The sequence below is a fragment of the Caloenas nicobarica genome, chromosome 10, assembly GCF_036013445.1.
Source record: "Caloenas nicobarica isolate bCalNic1 chromosome 10, bCalNic1.hap1, whole genome shotgun sequence".
NCBI lineage: Eukaryota > Metazoa > Chordata > Aves > Columbiformes > Columbidae > Caloenas > Caloenas nicobarica.
In genome coordinates this window covers 3,226,187-3,240,244 of record NC_088254.1, presented here as the reverse complement: position 1 = coordinate 3,240,244, position 14,058 = coordinate 3,226,187, and the positions used below count along the sequence as shown (strand labels likewise).

At 42.3% G+C, this 14,058-nt stretch overlaps 1 protein-coding gene across 7 annotated transcripts in view; it reads right to left on the bottom strand.

Moving 5' to 3' along the window:
- NEO1 (neogenin 1) overlaps positions 1-14,058 on the bottom strand; it is a 172,207-nt gene continuing 158,149 nt past the window's right edge. For 2 of the 7 annotated variants that reach the window (XM_065641762.1, XM_065641767.1), the window contains exons 20-29: positions 12,035-12,229; positions 11,375-11,407; positions 9,056-9,124; positions 8,088-8,235; positions 7,547-7,785; positions 7,049-7,141; positions 4,374-4,532; positions 2,801-3,055; positions 2,333-2,472; positions 1-898 (exon numbers count right to left, since the gene is read on the bottom strand). In XM_065641762.1, the coding sequence (XP_065497834.1) occupies positions 815-898; positions 2,333-2,472; positions 2,801-3,055; positions 4,374-4,532; positions 7,049-7,141; positions 7,547-7,785; positions 8,088-8,235; positions 9,056-9,124; positions 11,375-11,407; positions 12,035-12,229 (1,415 nt within the window). In that variant the 3' untranslated portion in view covers positions 1-814. The remainder of the gene's footprint in view (positions 899-2,332; positions 2,473-2,800; positions 3,056-4,373; positions 4,533-7,048; positions 7,142-7,546; positions 7,786-8,087; positions 8,236-9,055; positions 9,125-11,374; positions 11,408-12,034; positions 12,230-14,058) is intronic. The other 5 variants (XM_065641763.1, XM_065641768.1, XM_065641766.1 and 2 more) reach the window with 3 other exon arrangements.

Below are 14,058 nucleotides of genomic sequence, written 5' to 3'. Positions count from 1 at the left end.
TAAAATATTGAAACTGCACAAAAAGCGACAAACAAGCCTTTCAAATTACATTTCAATTCAAACAGACTGGTAATCTCACAGTGATGAGAGGAAAAAGTCAGGCTTTTAATAATTATAATATAAAAATAATAAAAAAAGCTTACAAATAGCAGTGCAGCATCCCAAAAGGCCATGGATTAACTGCCAGAAGGGGACGTAATTATACGCAGAATAAAAAACAAAACGGAACAACCCACGCTGGCAATGAATTTTCATACACAATAGAACAAGCAGTCAAACGTCAGTCTAGGCTGTGGAAAACAACGGTTTCTCCTCTTTTTTTTTTTGATTACAATATTTTTTTTTTTCCTTTTTATAAAAAAAAATAGAACAAAAACAGAAACGAAATTGTACATAAATGCCAATGTCCAACACTGAAAAGGCAGGGCAATCACACCACTGAGACAAAACCTGACCGAAAGGAAAAAACCCCTAACAAACCCACCACGAAGTCCACTTGCTTTCCTCCTGCCTGGACGCCGATTCCGGCCCGGCCCGTGCGGGCTCGGCACGGATGTGGAATCCCACGTGGCAATGACTTGGCTGACAAGACAGGTCGTCTCTTCTTGCCCAGCTGTAGCATAGACGCACTGGTTGGCTCGTTTGCTTTCCGTACATGCTCTCATGTGTTGTCCCTCTTTATTTTATTTTTTTTTAATTTTGTTTTTTTTTTTTTTCTTTTTTCTTTTTTCTTTCCTCTGTACAATTCCTTGTGTTCCAAGGCTGAGTCCCAAGACTTGTGAAAGTGTCTGGAGTCGTGTCCCGGTGCGGGTGGTCACGCTGTAGTGATGGCGTTAAGGTCCTTCATGAGTCCTTCCAGGTGGGCCATCTCTTTGGTCAGCTCGTCCGGTTCGTAATTCTGGGCGAGATAACGAGCTGTTAGTATTGGCAAGGTGACTTAATCTCTTTAAAGACAGACAGAATTAAGAAATAAGAAGAAACGGCCAGTGATTCTGGCGTAGATTGTGACCCTGACACATGAATAAGCAGATTTAGCAACAGTGACAGGAATGAATAACTTGAAACAACTCTCTGTTTTAATGCAGATCTTTTTGCAATAGTGATTCGTGGTTTCACTGATTCTTAAGACTGTGATCATCTTATCTGTTTTCCCTGTATCAATTCCTGCTTCGAGATAACAGCTTCCTTTGAACCAAAGGAAAAATCTTTAGAAAAATCTTCCCAGCTTAACTAGAAAAAGAGGTCAAAGGAATCGCTTCAGTAAAACTGCTTTGAGAATCATTATGCTTGCTACAAATCATACTCCACTTTTAGCCTCAATTGTTTAGCTTCCAATTTTCTTGCGGTAGAGAATGGCATAGGGAACAGAATTCTGGTAGCTGTTTGTGTGTGTGGACAGAACCATGAACTAGCGCATCTCAAAACCTTTTCTAAGCTGACCAAGCCTTTCCCAGCGTGGTTTAGTTTCCAACCCCTGCTGTCCTCAGAAGCAGCAGAACTCCTGTCTCGTAAGTTTCTGCTCTATATATTTAAGGCCCACTATTAAACCTAATATTGAAACTACTTCTCAGCTGATCATGTATCATAAAACTGGAGTCCTGACTGGGATCTCCCTTCTTCTGCTTCTAGATACAAACCTTTTCTTTCATTTAAATAGAAATAATCACAGCAGACGCTTTCCGGTTTACCAAGTAATCTAGCTTGTCCCAGGCAAGTCCTCTCTGTCCTTTGTCTATGACATTATCTGCCAACTGTTGACAATGATAAAAAGCAGTGAGCGAGAAGCACTCAGTCCCATCCCTACAGGCACCCATAAAAAAGCAGAATCAATTCAAATAACCTTCTAATCCTGACTTTATAATCTCATGCTATAGATGGGATCTGTCTTTTTTTCCTCTTGGAATTGTGATCAGCCAGCAGAAAGCAGGAAGGAGGCAGGAAAGGAAATCTCGGAGAACCTTACTCTGCGTTCAGCTAATATTAATAACAGCCTCAGTTCAGCCAAAATATTGTTGAATGTCTTTCAGTTTTTGACTAAGTGGGGCTTGTGGGCTGGAACAGATGGAAGCACTTCACCTCTTTAGTGTTATGTAATTAGCAATGAAGGTACCTTAAGTAATTTTCAAATTTAGAAAGCACCGCTAATACTTGCGATTTAAGTGCTTATTATCTGAATTTACAGCCTTGTGTAAAGGTATTTGCGCTAGATTTTTTTATATGGATAACAAGCAACGGCACCTGGCGGAAGCCAGAAGCCTCATTATCACCTGCCTTTGAAATTCTCAGTGCAGACAGGACTAAATGTACAAAAATTATATAAAGAGCGATTCACCACGTTTTCCGAGTCCTCCAGCATCCGGGTGGTCTCCTGCACGTCAGGGGCGCTGGGAACCACCACTGGCATGGGGGGGCGACTTCTTCCTAAAGTCCCAATCGACGCAGTCTTCACCGAGTGAACTGGATGGTTAGGAGCTTAAAAGAAATTGTTATATAGTTGTTACGTTAATATACCGTGTTCATTAGTTCTGCCTATTCAGAAAACTCTCGAAAGTGGGGAAGTAAAAAGGATTCTATAACGCTTCAAATCATGGAGTCCTGAATTGAATTTTTGTCTACTTTATCTATGTACATAGCACGAAGGGCATTGAAAATTATACTGACAAAATTTAGTCTGGCCTCTGACATACCTTCTTTGAAGCCCAAGTCTACTCCCCCCTCTAAGTCTATTCCCCACTCCAGGAGCTTTTCTCTTCATCTTAAAATCCCTTTTTTCTGGTTTTGGCAGTTTTCCCCGGCTCACCTTGGTGGGTCAGTAAGGGCGTGCTGGGCAGTGCGGGGTCGTACGCGGGCCCGGCCGGCGGCACCGCCGGCACCGCGAAGCTCTTGAGCGGGTGCGACGGCCGGACGTGCGCGGTCGGGAGCGTCTGAGCCGCGTCCTCCTCTGGCGCGGCCGCCAGGTAAGACCCCGCCGAGCCCTCGGGGTCCTGGTGCTCAGCACACGGCTGAGCCGAGGAAGCCGGCATGGTGTCCGTGCTGGGTGTGTTTCGGACAGATTCTACAAAAGACAAAAAAAAACCCAGCATGGTTTATTTTCTTTAATAGCATTTCTCTCTGTGGTCAGCTGGAAACAAAGCAGTAGGCTTTGCAAACACCTTTTCCACGACAGCTGTTTTAAGCTAAGAAGTGAATTCACAGATTAACTGTGCAGCATATCACACCAATTCTGTGTAACTGTCCTGTTTTAAGGTGAACGGCAACGGCTGTCTAATAACAAAATAAGCTTGAGAACGGAATGACAGGCATAATACCAAATCAACAATTTTGCACTGAAGCAGCTACCTGTAATAAGACCTCAGATAAGCAGCCTGGAACACAAATCTTCATTCTCATTTTATCCTTGAATATTTCCCAGTATTTGCATTATTAATTGGTATATTTTAAGCGTATGTCAGTGTAGAGCATACAGAAAAGCCATTTTTTTTTTCTGACATAGATAGACTTGAAATCCCTTTACTTGCTGAAAGCTAAACTGAAATCACAGGCTTCAGTCGTTTGTCTGCAGCCCGCTCCACCCTGAGCTACGAGACCAGTGAGACAGCAGCTTGAATTTAGGGCATCGTGACCCCATTCGGAGCACACGCGAAATCTGGAGCATGAGAGCTGTCACTTCAGCAGCGTAAAACCAGAAGGGAAACTTCTGCTTGTAACGTATCGTTCAGCCTCATGAATTGTTTTCATAAGGAAATAGAAAACAACGCTGTTGGCTGTGGCACCTTAATGAAAATGTAGACCTTAAACTAGAGAAGCTCAGAATTCACTTCACCTCAAGCTGTTCCCTAAGTGCGATTTAGCCAGAGTGTTGCTTCGGAATTTTGCAGGGCACTGGAGACATTATAAAAAATACGGGAAATGATTGTGCTTCAAGCCTGAAAATGCTGCATAGGAAATACCAGATTTTTCTGTGCGCTTCAGGATGATTAACTAACGTCAGCTCTCAGTAGCAAAGTCTGGACTTTTGTCCTCTCTCACTTTTAAACACAACTAAGTAGGAAAGTTTTCATATTAAGTGGCTCAAATTAGACTTAAACTGCTGTTTCAGATTCCTGGGCTGAAGGCTTTAGAATAAGGAATCTTCCTATTTAAGTTGTATATGAAACATTAAGCCTCTTTTTCATCATCACATATCTCAAGGGTCAACATCTGATCTACACAAGAAACTGTCTAGAGAAAACTCAGCCTATCAAGGAATATTACTTAATTACTGTACTTAATCTCTCTGCTTCTCACAATAACCGCGTTTCAGGGTTTGATTTCCACGTTTCACTCATTTTTTCCATTACGAGCAAAAATCTCCCTGCTGATTTGTATCTCACCTGTGGAATTGGCCCTGTCTGAATGGGAGATGGATGTGCCAATGGGCCACGGGCTGACCTGGTGATGGAGATAGCTGCGAGTTGGAGAAGCGAGGCTGCCGGAGTGGAAATGATGGTGAGGGTTATCGAGGGAATGGATGGGATGAGCACTAATCACAGCTGTGGGTGAACACAAGACAGAAAAATGCTTAACACACAGACAAGCATGCACGTGTATGTCCTGAAACGCACCCTGCGTCCCTCCCTTGTCCCACAGAGCCATGGAACGGGATTTCCAGTGACACCAAGATGATGTTTCTGCACTGATTTCCCAAGTCTGCTCCAGCACTTCATGCCAAGATACACAACCCCTCGGAGAGGCAGAGCTCTTCATTTCCCTGTGCAGAAAGTACATCTCTCTCGGCTGAATCTTTCAAGCACTTTCTGCTACGCTTGAGAAAAGGTCAGTTCCCTTTAGAACTTCCAGGTATTTCACCCTGTGCTACAAATGTCAGACCTAATACAGGAGAACTTGGAGCTCAAATTCCAAAATAATTTCTGGCTGTCATTGACTTTCTTGACATTGTAACGAAACGTGGCATCTTTGGTTAATTAAATAACGCAAGACAAAGGGTAAGAGTAGGGCAAGACACTTGGTGCAGACTTAGTAAAGCTCTGCTCCAATAAACTCAACCCAAAAGCTTTGTTTTCTTTTCCCCCTCCTTTTGTTATTTTGCTGTTTTCTTTTTCCTGTTTGAGACACATGAATTTTATACTGAATGTAAATCATCCTTTGCCCTCACCCTTGTGTGATAACAAACTCAGTACTCCCCAGCTGGGAGGAAAAGCATGCGCAGAATTTAGTTCTTAGCACAGACTTTAATACTGAATTGCTTAAAGTCATCCAAACAAAAGAGTCTCAACACAGAAGACAGGAGGGAAATGCTACCACTAGCACCATAAAGAGAAAAAAGGTTGTGGTTGGTTATTCTCTTTTGAACCTTTTTTGGAAATTCTCCAAATGCGCTGCTTTTGAAAGTTACTTTCGAGGAATGGCATGATGCACAAATCCATCGGCCTAAGGGTGAGTTCAGGTCAGACTTCTCGCACTGATGCATGCGGTTTGAGCACGAAGGCTGACGAAACAAACCTGAACCCTCCAACCTCCCCGTTTCCTGGAGAACAGGCTGTCGGCAGGACGGGATATGGGAATGGATCAGTGGAGGCAACAGGCATAGAGATTTTCAGCTATTGCTAACAAACAATTTCCCAGAGTTATGCCAGCGTCATTATCAACTTCCTGTAAATGAAGAGCAACTAAACTCTAATACTGAGTAGATGTCGGTCCTGTGAGAGCTCTCAAAGGGATGTGAAAAGTCACAGATTCTCCTTAAGAGCTTCATGCAAGATCAAAATGCCACTTTGTCTTGCAGGGAACCGGGAAATGGAGGAAAAACCCACAAAAGCTCGGCGATCAGGAGCCCAGGCAGAGGCAACGGGCGTCAGAGACACCAGGACTTCTCGCGTGCGTCACCAAGGTAAGAGGCTTAATGATTTTTAAGGCATAAACATTTTAATGACTTCTATTTCTAGAAACCACTGATCTTCAGCAAGGCTTTCGATCATTATCATTACCTGGCTAGAGGGCTGAACATGATTATAGAGCTCGGGGAACTCTATAGCTCAGACCAACTAAGCACTGTGTAATTTTGTTGTACAGTTCTGTCACTGCACGTTCACTTCTGTGCGTCTGACGTGTGTTCTTAAGTCAGGTTTTCCGTCTAGTTGTTAAGAGGTTTTAGCCAAGTCCCCTTCCATCTCAGACTCATCACTTGAAAACTAGATATATTGTTTAATTCTCTAAATATTTTTTAATAATGATTAAACTACTCAACAAAATTTCAATTTGGCACTTTTGCTTAAATCACCATTAAGCAATAGGGAAATACACAGATAAGAAATAACTAGACATCCTCCTCGGGACAGCAGTTATATTTCATGTTTCAGTATAAGATGACTCCAGATAAGGGTAAAACGGTCACTTAGGAAAGAGTAAGCATGACTCCTGTAAAAGTAAATCCCACTTCTCTAACCTCACAGTTACAAGACAGTGCCAGTAAATATATGTCAATATATTGAGGAGAGTCACCAGGAGATTCCCCAGGTATCAATGCTGGGACTGGTTTTAATCAATTATCTTTCTCGGTGACCCAAGAAGCAATCAGCGCAGTCTTCAAGTTTGTCAATAATAGTACGGTCTTTGGGGTAGTTAAATACTATTTGATGGCAAATAACTCCAGAAGGGCCTCACAAGACTGAGCAAGGGGGCAAAAAGATGGCAGGCAAGATTGAGCATCCCTTCAGTGTACAGTAACACAGTGAGGGGAAAATAATCGAAACAGTAACTAGGGTGCTGCAGTTAGAACTCAGCAAAGAGTTTTTGGAGATCCGGGTGACGATCTCTGATCTCATTAGCTCAATGTGCACACTCCTGCTTGCTCGGTGTTCCTTTTAACTCGAGCTAAGGATGCCTTCACCATCAGGGATTCGGGCTGTCGTCCTTGAGCCGTTTCCCTGCAGCCAGGACAGAATTCCTCAGGAGGCCGTAGGAAGGCAGCACGTGAGCGGGTACGCCCGTGCGTGCAGCATCAACGCGCCTGGCTGGGCCGCTCCCCACGTCAGGCCTGTTGACTTACGCTGAGGTGGCTGAGAATCGAAAGGCATCATCATCTTGGGTCTCATCCCCCTCCTTCCAGCCAGCGTGGACATGCTGTCTTCCGACTCGTGCCCTGAAGGAAAAATCCGGAAGGTTATTTAGCATTGCAGGGAGATGAAGCTGATTAAAGCACCAAAACCTGAACATGTGTTTGACCAATTAAAAAAGTCACACATGTCTCTCAACAGTTTAATACTTGTTAAGTTAATACTTGTTAGATGATCTTCCGATTACTAATGTTAACAAGTATTAACAAGTAATGTTCCGATTACTAATCAGTATTTACTAAGGGAAATTTCTCACTAAAACAAGTGATCCATCCTTTTCAGAGGGTGATATAAACTAGGCACACAAAACCAACTCCCCACTTGGAAAACACAAAGACACTGAATAATATGTCAGTGAAGTGATGTCACTAGATACAGTAAAATGTATTTTATTTTAAATATTACGGCTGAAGTACTCGTTGATCGCTCACCTCTGTAGGAATTACGCCTTTGATGGATATTGCTGTCCATGGAATTATCCACCGGGGTGATGTCTTGGGAGTTGCGAGGGATGGGGGTATCGGTCATGATAGGATTGGGATCTGGAGATTTATCGATGGGTTTTAGCTCGAGTCTTTCGTGGTGGATCCAAAGGTCAGGAGGTTTGACATCTTTGGAGTTTCCTTTGTACTTGTGGGACCCGTTCACCGATTTGCAGGCAGCTCGTTTCCTTGGGAAGGAAAACAAATGTTACGGTCTGAGATGCAGGTTTCCTGTCACTTGTTGAAAAAGGCAAATTTGCACTGGGATTTCCTTCAGATCTCGTGCCCAGCTGAGCAAGAGCCGCCCACTGGGAGGAACCTTTGAATTTTACATCCGACAAAGCAGAATGCAGCTCTGCTGCCGTGACATTTGTCTCAAATGCCACCACATGCTGCACAACTTTCATTAACAAAAATGAACTTTGCGGTCCTTACGGTTATTAAGAGAATATTCTAAATGTGATGGCAAAGTTCCACACTGACATCTTACTTTTTTTGGTGCGAGGTTGTCCGCCGGGTGCAGAAGACGGCGACTATGACCACGATGACGATGGTGATGACCCCGACGGAGACAATGATGACCAGGAGCATGTTGCTGTCCAGGGGAGAGGTGGGACTTCCATGGGGGCTGTTACTGCCTGCAGGGGGGAATAAGGGGTTAACAGAGAGAAAAAAAATCCATCAAAAGCAAGCAGTGCCCAGGAAAGATTTCTAGAATCCTACAGATCAGTAGAATGAGAAAGATGGTTTGTCTGCTAGGATGTCAAGTGAAGTGCTCAGTCATTATTTTTGTCATTTGTCATCTGTGTTTCTGGACAATTGTTATATAGTGTTATATATATACACACACATATATAGATATATGTGTGTATGTATACATACGTTTTCATTTTAATAGCTAAATAGCTTTAGAGTCTAAGGACTCTAAAGTCTTAGAGTCTAAGGACTTAGAGTCTAAGGACTAACCTGAGACCTTTTTTAAAACTACAGGCACTTTCCTTGGACCAAATAATCACATGAATCGGTATCAGGATCCTACAGTGGTCACTTTTCTCTGAAAAAATCCCCATTTTCTGTAACACTAGTGAGTGTAACCTTAGGGCAAGGCTCCTGCAATGCGCAGTGCTAATAAGGAGGAGATGAGATTTTATTTCCTTTCTACGATGATCTTTCTGAATCAATTTTACTTGTGTACTAGGGCAGCTATTTAAAACTGAACAGGGAACAGGATCTGCTTTTCGAGACTGAAATGTAAACGGGTGTAATGAGATTTTCTTTGCATGGTCCCCACACAGGAGGTAAGAACACGAAGAAAGAATGAGACCATTTCTGGACCAGGAACAACTCCCGTCAGAAAGAGAAGTTTCTGGAGAAGATGTCATGGATATTTGACGGTAAGACACAGCAAAACACAGACCCCACTGGATTTTGAAGGCAAAGCTTTAGAGGAGCACGTACCGCCGAGCGGGGGTTTGTAATCCGGGCCCATGTCCAGTGGGCGGCCGCCCTTCCCTGCGGAGCCGGACGCTGCAACGGGGACAGGAGACAGCACGATTATTGGCACACATTGTTATTTCTGTGAGTAAGCTTAGGAGCCTGTACTAGTATTCAGTTTTTAGAAATATAACCATTTTTCTGAGTTTTCTCCTGTCTGTGCAGCTTAACCTTCTATGAAAGTAATTAGGTGTGTAATTATAAAGCTATTTGGGAAGAGTAAAAATCCCGTTAGCTGGTGATGTTTAAAGACAAATACAAGTAGCAGAAAGGATGAAATAATAAAAAATAAATAATTAGTAATTACTAAAATCAATCAAAAAAATTTTATTAATTAATGAACTTATTTATCAGACATCAACATAAATTAACATGCATTAATAAATTATGATTATTTAATGAAAGTATTCAAATGCGATTAACATAAATTGACATACACTGATAAATTATGATCATTAGGGGAATAAACAAGATATAGTATAATAAAAGTTATGGAACGTGAAATAAAGACATTATACTAAAGTGTAGTATTTTTTGTCTGCTGTGTGAGTGTTGGTGGAAGACACTTCCATGAGGAATGACTGTCTAGTGCTTGGGCCTCAGACAATGAATGTGACATATGACAGTCTGGAGGATTTCCTTTCCCTTTCCCTTTCCCTTTTCCCTTTCTTTCCACAGAACACACCTCTCTGGACTCATCTCTGCTGCAGAACACATATCGCACCAGCCACTCTGGAGCAGACACCCAGTGCTGCACTAATCTATTCCACCTCTTCGCACCTCTATGACCAAATATAACACGAGAGAAAACCCCTAGAAGCTGCAGGAGAAAAATAAAACCACCACCAGGCAAAATTATCAAAAGACAAACAGACACCCTGGGCATTTTTAACGTAGCAGCTCAAGCCTTAACATGGGCAAGGCCAGAAGAGGTGGTACAGGGAGACAGCACCACCCTATAGGCCCATCTCTGTTCAGACGAACAAAATATCTATATATTTCTATCTATCTACATTAACTATGCAGCCATACTATATGTAGACTTCATTAAACTATCTACTAAGTACTGTACAATGCTTTCTTAAAAATAGCATAGTAAAAAACCAATGTTGCACATATTAACAAGATTAACACCTAATTAACTGATAAAAATTGGAATTATCATTCCAGAATCATTATTCATAAGGGGTATCTCTAATGACTTGTGCAAAGACCTGTGCTTGGCCAAGTGTAATTCCATATCCTTAATAACACCGTGAAAGAAAATTAAAATAATTGCTACTGAAGTTAACAGATGACATAAAATAATGGAGTAGATAATAAGATATAAAAAGACTAGAGAGGCAAATCGTTAGAAGTGTACGGTACTGCAGGATGGTAACGATGGCTGAGAATTTACAGTAGTGCAAAAGACAAACCAGCAACTTTAAAATAAAGAAAGCCCTTCAACTTTCCCCTGTTCCCTTCCGATTAAACATCTGCTTCCCCATGGACACCCTGAATCTCACCCAGCGTCTCTGGATATGAATGTACTCCGTAACTTTCTGCTTTATTGGGTACACAACATGTAAAAGCATATTTAATAAATTACTTCTAAGCAACAAGTTGAAAATCAAGTAAAACAAATTAGTTCTCAACTCCTTTAGGATCTATTTAATTGTACTTCCGCGCTGATTGCCAATGTCCTTTGAAATTCATGCCTGTAGACTAATTCCTCCCCTTTTTATTGGCCTTGCAGGTTATTTGGAAGAAAGCAAAAATAGCCCTGAGACATTCACCTTCCAAGCCAATGCACTCAACTCAAAGCTGCCATTTTTCAAGCCAGCGTTTTAAAACCTGAAGGCTTTTTACAGCTAACACAGTGCTCTTGAGGAGAGTCTGGAGCCTCAAGGAGCCGACCGGCAGAATCTCTGCTGCAGAAAAACTTCCCAGACCAGACAGAATTTCCTTTCTTATGAAAATAATTATAGCTCTAGAGCTCACGAGGGAAGTGACCGAGCCCTGGCAGAGGTTGGCTGGAGCATCGCTTCATCCAAACGCGTTTTGACAGAACGGTTCAGCTCCGCACAACCCGCCGGTCCCTCCCTGGGACTGCAGAGTCCCCTCGATGTTCCTAACGCCCAACCAGCACTGCCCGTTCTTCCGCTACTAAAAGCACCGCAGGAACTTGCTCGTCTACAGCTAGAGATGTTGGTTCCACTTCAAAAATGCAACAGCACATGGACAGGAAAAACAAAGGGTGTGAAGGATGGGATAAAAGAGAAAGCGTGGCTGTTCATTTACCTTGATCGTTAGGCATTTTATCTGAGGACTCGGCTAGTGGGGCAAGCGCAGGGAAGGAAAAAACAAGAGAAAGATCACAAGCCTTGAAGGAGCGAGAGACGGAATTTAAAGTTTCACATCACGTAAGTGCACTGGCCAGAGTTCTCATTTCCAAACACCAGTACTCATATGGAAAAAGTACTGATTGACAGAAATTCTACTCCTCACTTTTTCACCTCTCCTTAGAGTCCATTTTTCTCAAGATATCAGGCATTTGTCCTGTGCCACTAGTTACCCAGCACGGAGCAGCCGTGTCACGCTAACTGCCCTGACACCATCCAGCTGTGCCTCTGGCTGCCAACTCCACACGACACCTAGAACCTTGAAGCAACTAAAAAACTGCTTTTCTAAAAAAGCCCGTTTAGGACACGGACCTTGGGCATTAATAACGAGCTGACCCTGTCCCACTGGTAGTTTTGAAACAACACCACCAGTCCAACAGCTGAGCAACATTTCCATGTGTATTAACTACATGCAAGAGCGATCCAACACAACATTTCATTCTAGTCAAACTCCACTGTCTTCCTGACTTTTCCGGTTTAAATACAAAATTCACACTATTGCTACCTTATCCTTATAGAAGCTGCATTCAGGAAATGAGAAGAAATATATTTATCCTACCTTTCGGTGTTCGGAACTGAACCGCCTCGGACATGGGTCCCATCCCCTTGGAGTTGCGGGCCTGGATTTTGAAGTAATACGGGGTATCGAGGGTCAGCTCCTGGATCTGGTGGGTCAGTCTGTTTCCCACCACAGGTTCAATAACCCAGTCGTGTATTTCAGCGTTCACATCCGTGCTGTAGTAAATGATGTATCCTGTTCGAGGGAAAAAGCAAAAGACCTTTATACCTGAAAGAACTGGATAAGTGATAAGATCTCAAAGAAAATGTACTATTGGGATTTGCACAGCTAAATGATTATGGGGTTTCTGAATGTGTATCCCTACTTTTTCAAAGACTAAGAATGCATTCAAATAAGATACATCCTTTCCATCTTAAATTTTAAACAATTCAAGAGTATATGCTAAGGGAAAAAAAGCAATTTCAAACATTGAAATTATTTTGGAATATGGAGAAATTATCTTTACCTGTTCATAGATCAAATAATGTAAAAGAACATAAAGCTCTTATTATTAAAAAATCCTCAAACTGTTCATATTTGTAGAAAATAGTTAACATTAAACCAACATAACATTATCATGCACAGCTAAAGGACATATTCAGTACATTTTTTATTATTTTTTCAGTTTATTAAGAAAGACAACAATACAAAGAGAACTGAAGTTCTCTTGCACACCCAAGAAAAAAGCTATGGGAAGTGTTTATGATCTGCTATTGAAGATATTGTAGATACAAAGCAATCCAAAGGCAAAGCTTTGTAACATTTGCTATGTAAGAAGCAGAGCTACTTGTTGAGGTCACAAAGCAACGTAACTGTAACTTGTCTAAGAAGCAGCAACATACACATCTATATAGAGAGACTGCTCTCTATGTAGTATAGTGGCACAGGATTACTGAGTTAATTTATGACCGTACTAATTAGTCAGCAGCTATACTGATGCACAAGCATCTGGACTCCAGACCAGCACAGTTCAGTATCTCACATCCATCGCACCCACATCAAAAGGAGATCAGAGCTGGAAAGACGACCATTCCGCAGATGTGCTGCAATTCCATCATCACGTCGTTTTTACGGCATTACTTAATGCACACACCGAACTGAGCCGAGTTAATGAGTAATTACTGCAGCCCTAAGTGGCGTCGGTGGCCGTCCCCAGCAGAGGGCACTCAGCCCCCGCGCCCTGCAAAAACTAATGAATACATTCTCATTCAACGCGTATAAATAAATGTGAGGTTCTCCTTCACAGACATTGCCAGGAGATTTTGTACCTGGAAAATCGAATGCATATGATAATTTTGTGGCAGACAAGGCTGATCTCTTTGTACATTGTCTTCCCTTGCTCGTGCATGCACTTGATCTAAGATGAAAGGCTGATCTTTTCAAGAGCGTCTATAACCCGGGGATATTTGCGCTTTACATTTCACCCCTGTCTGCACGACCCCCTGACCGGCAGCAAGCGAGGCATTTAACCTGCAGTTACGAGAAAGGCTCTTGTTTCTCCCATCAAACCTTTCCTGTACAGAGCAAACATCTTGTTGATAATAAAATAACCCTGAATGGGCTTGATATAGAAGAGCAGCCCAAAAGACAAAGCATGTACCTGTTACAGCCGCTCCGTCCTACCTGCAGCCCTTCACGGGTCTTTCTTACGCATTACATAAAACTTCATTTTAATTACTAAAGGTTGAGAGTCTCCAGCATTCTGCCTTTTCAGAGGGATCTACTTAGTTCTAGTCTCCTGTCTAGAACCTGGCCTAGACTCCCGCCTAATCAGATGCCGGCTGGTGACACGTTTCAAAGGTTTCATTCTGCACCGTGGTTAATTCTGAAAACAAAAGCAAACTCATACACTGCAAACTATGTGTCAATACAATCTGATTTAAAAGCTTAAAGCTTGGGGTCAAAAAGGAAAATCGAAGCGAAAGCCTTGAGGAAGGGGAATCCGAACAGAAATTACTGAAACACTAATTATTAGTTTCTGTAAAATGATCTGTCTGCCATGGAAGTGATGCAGTTTCACAGGC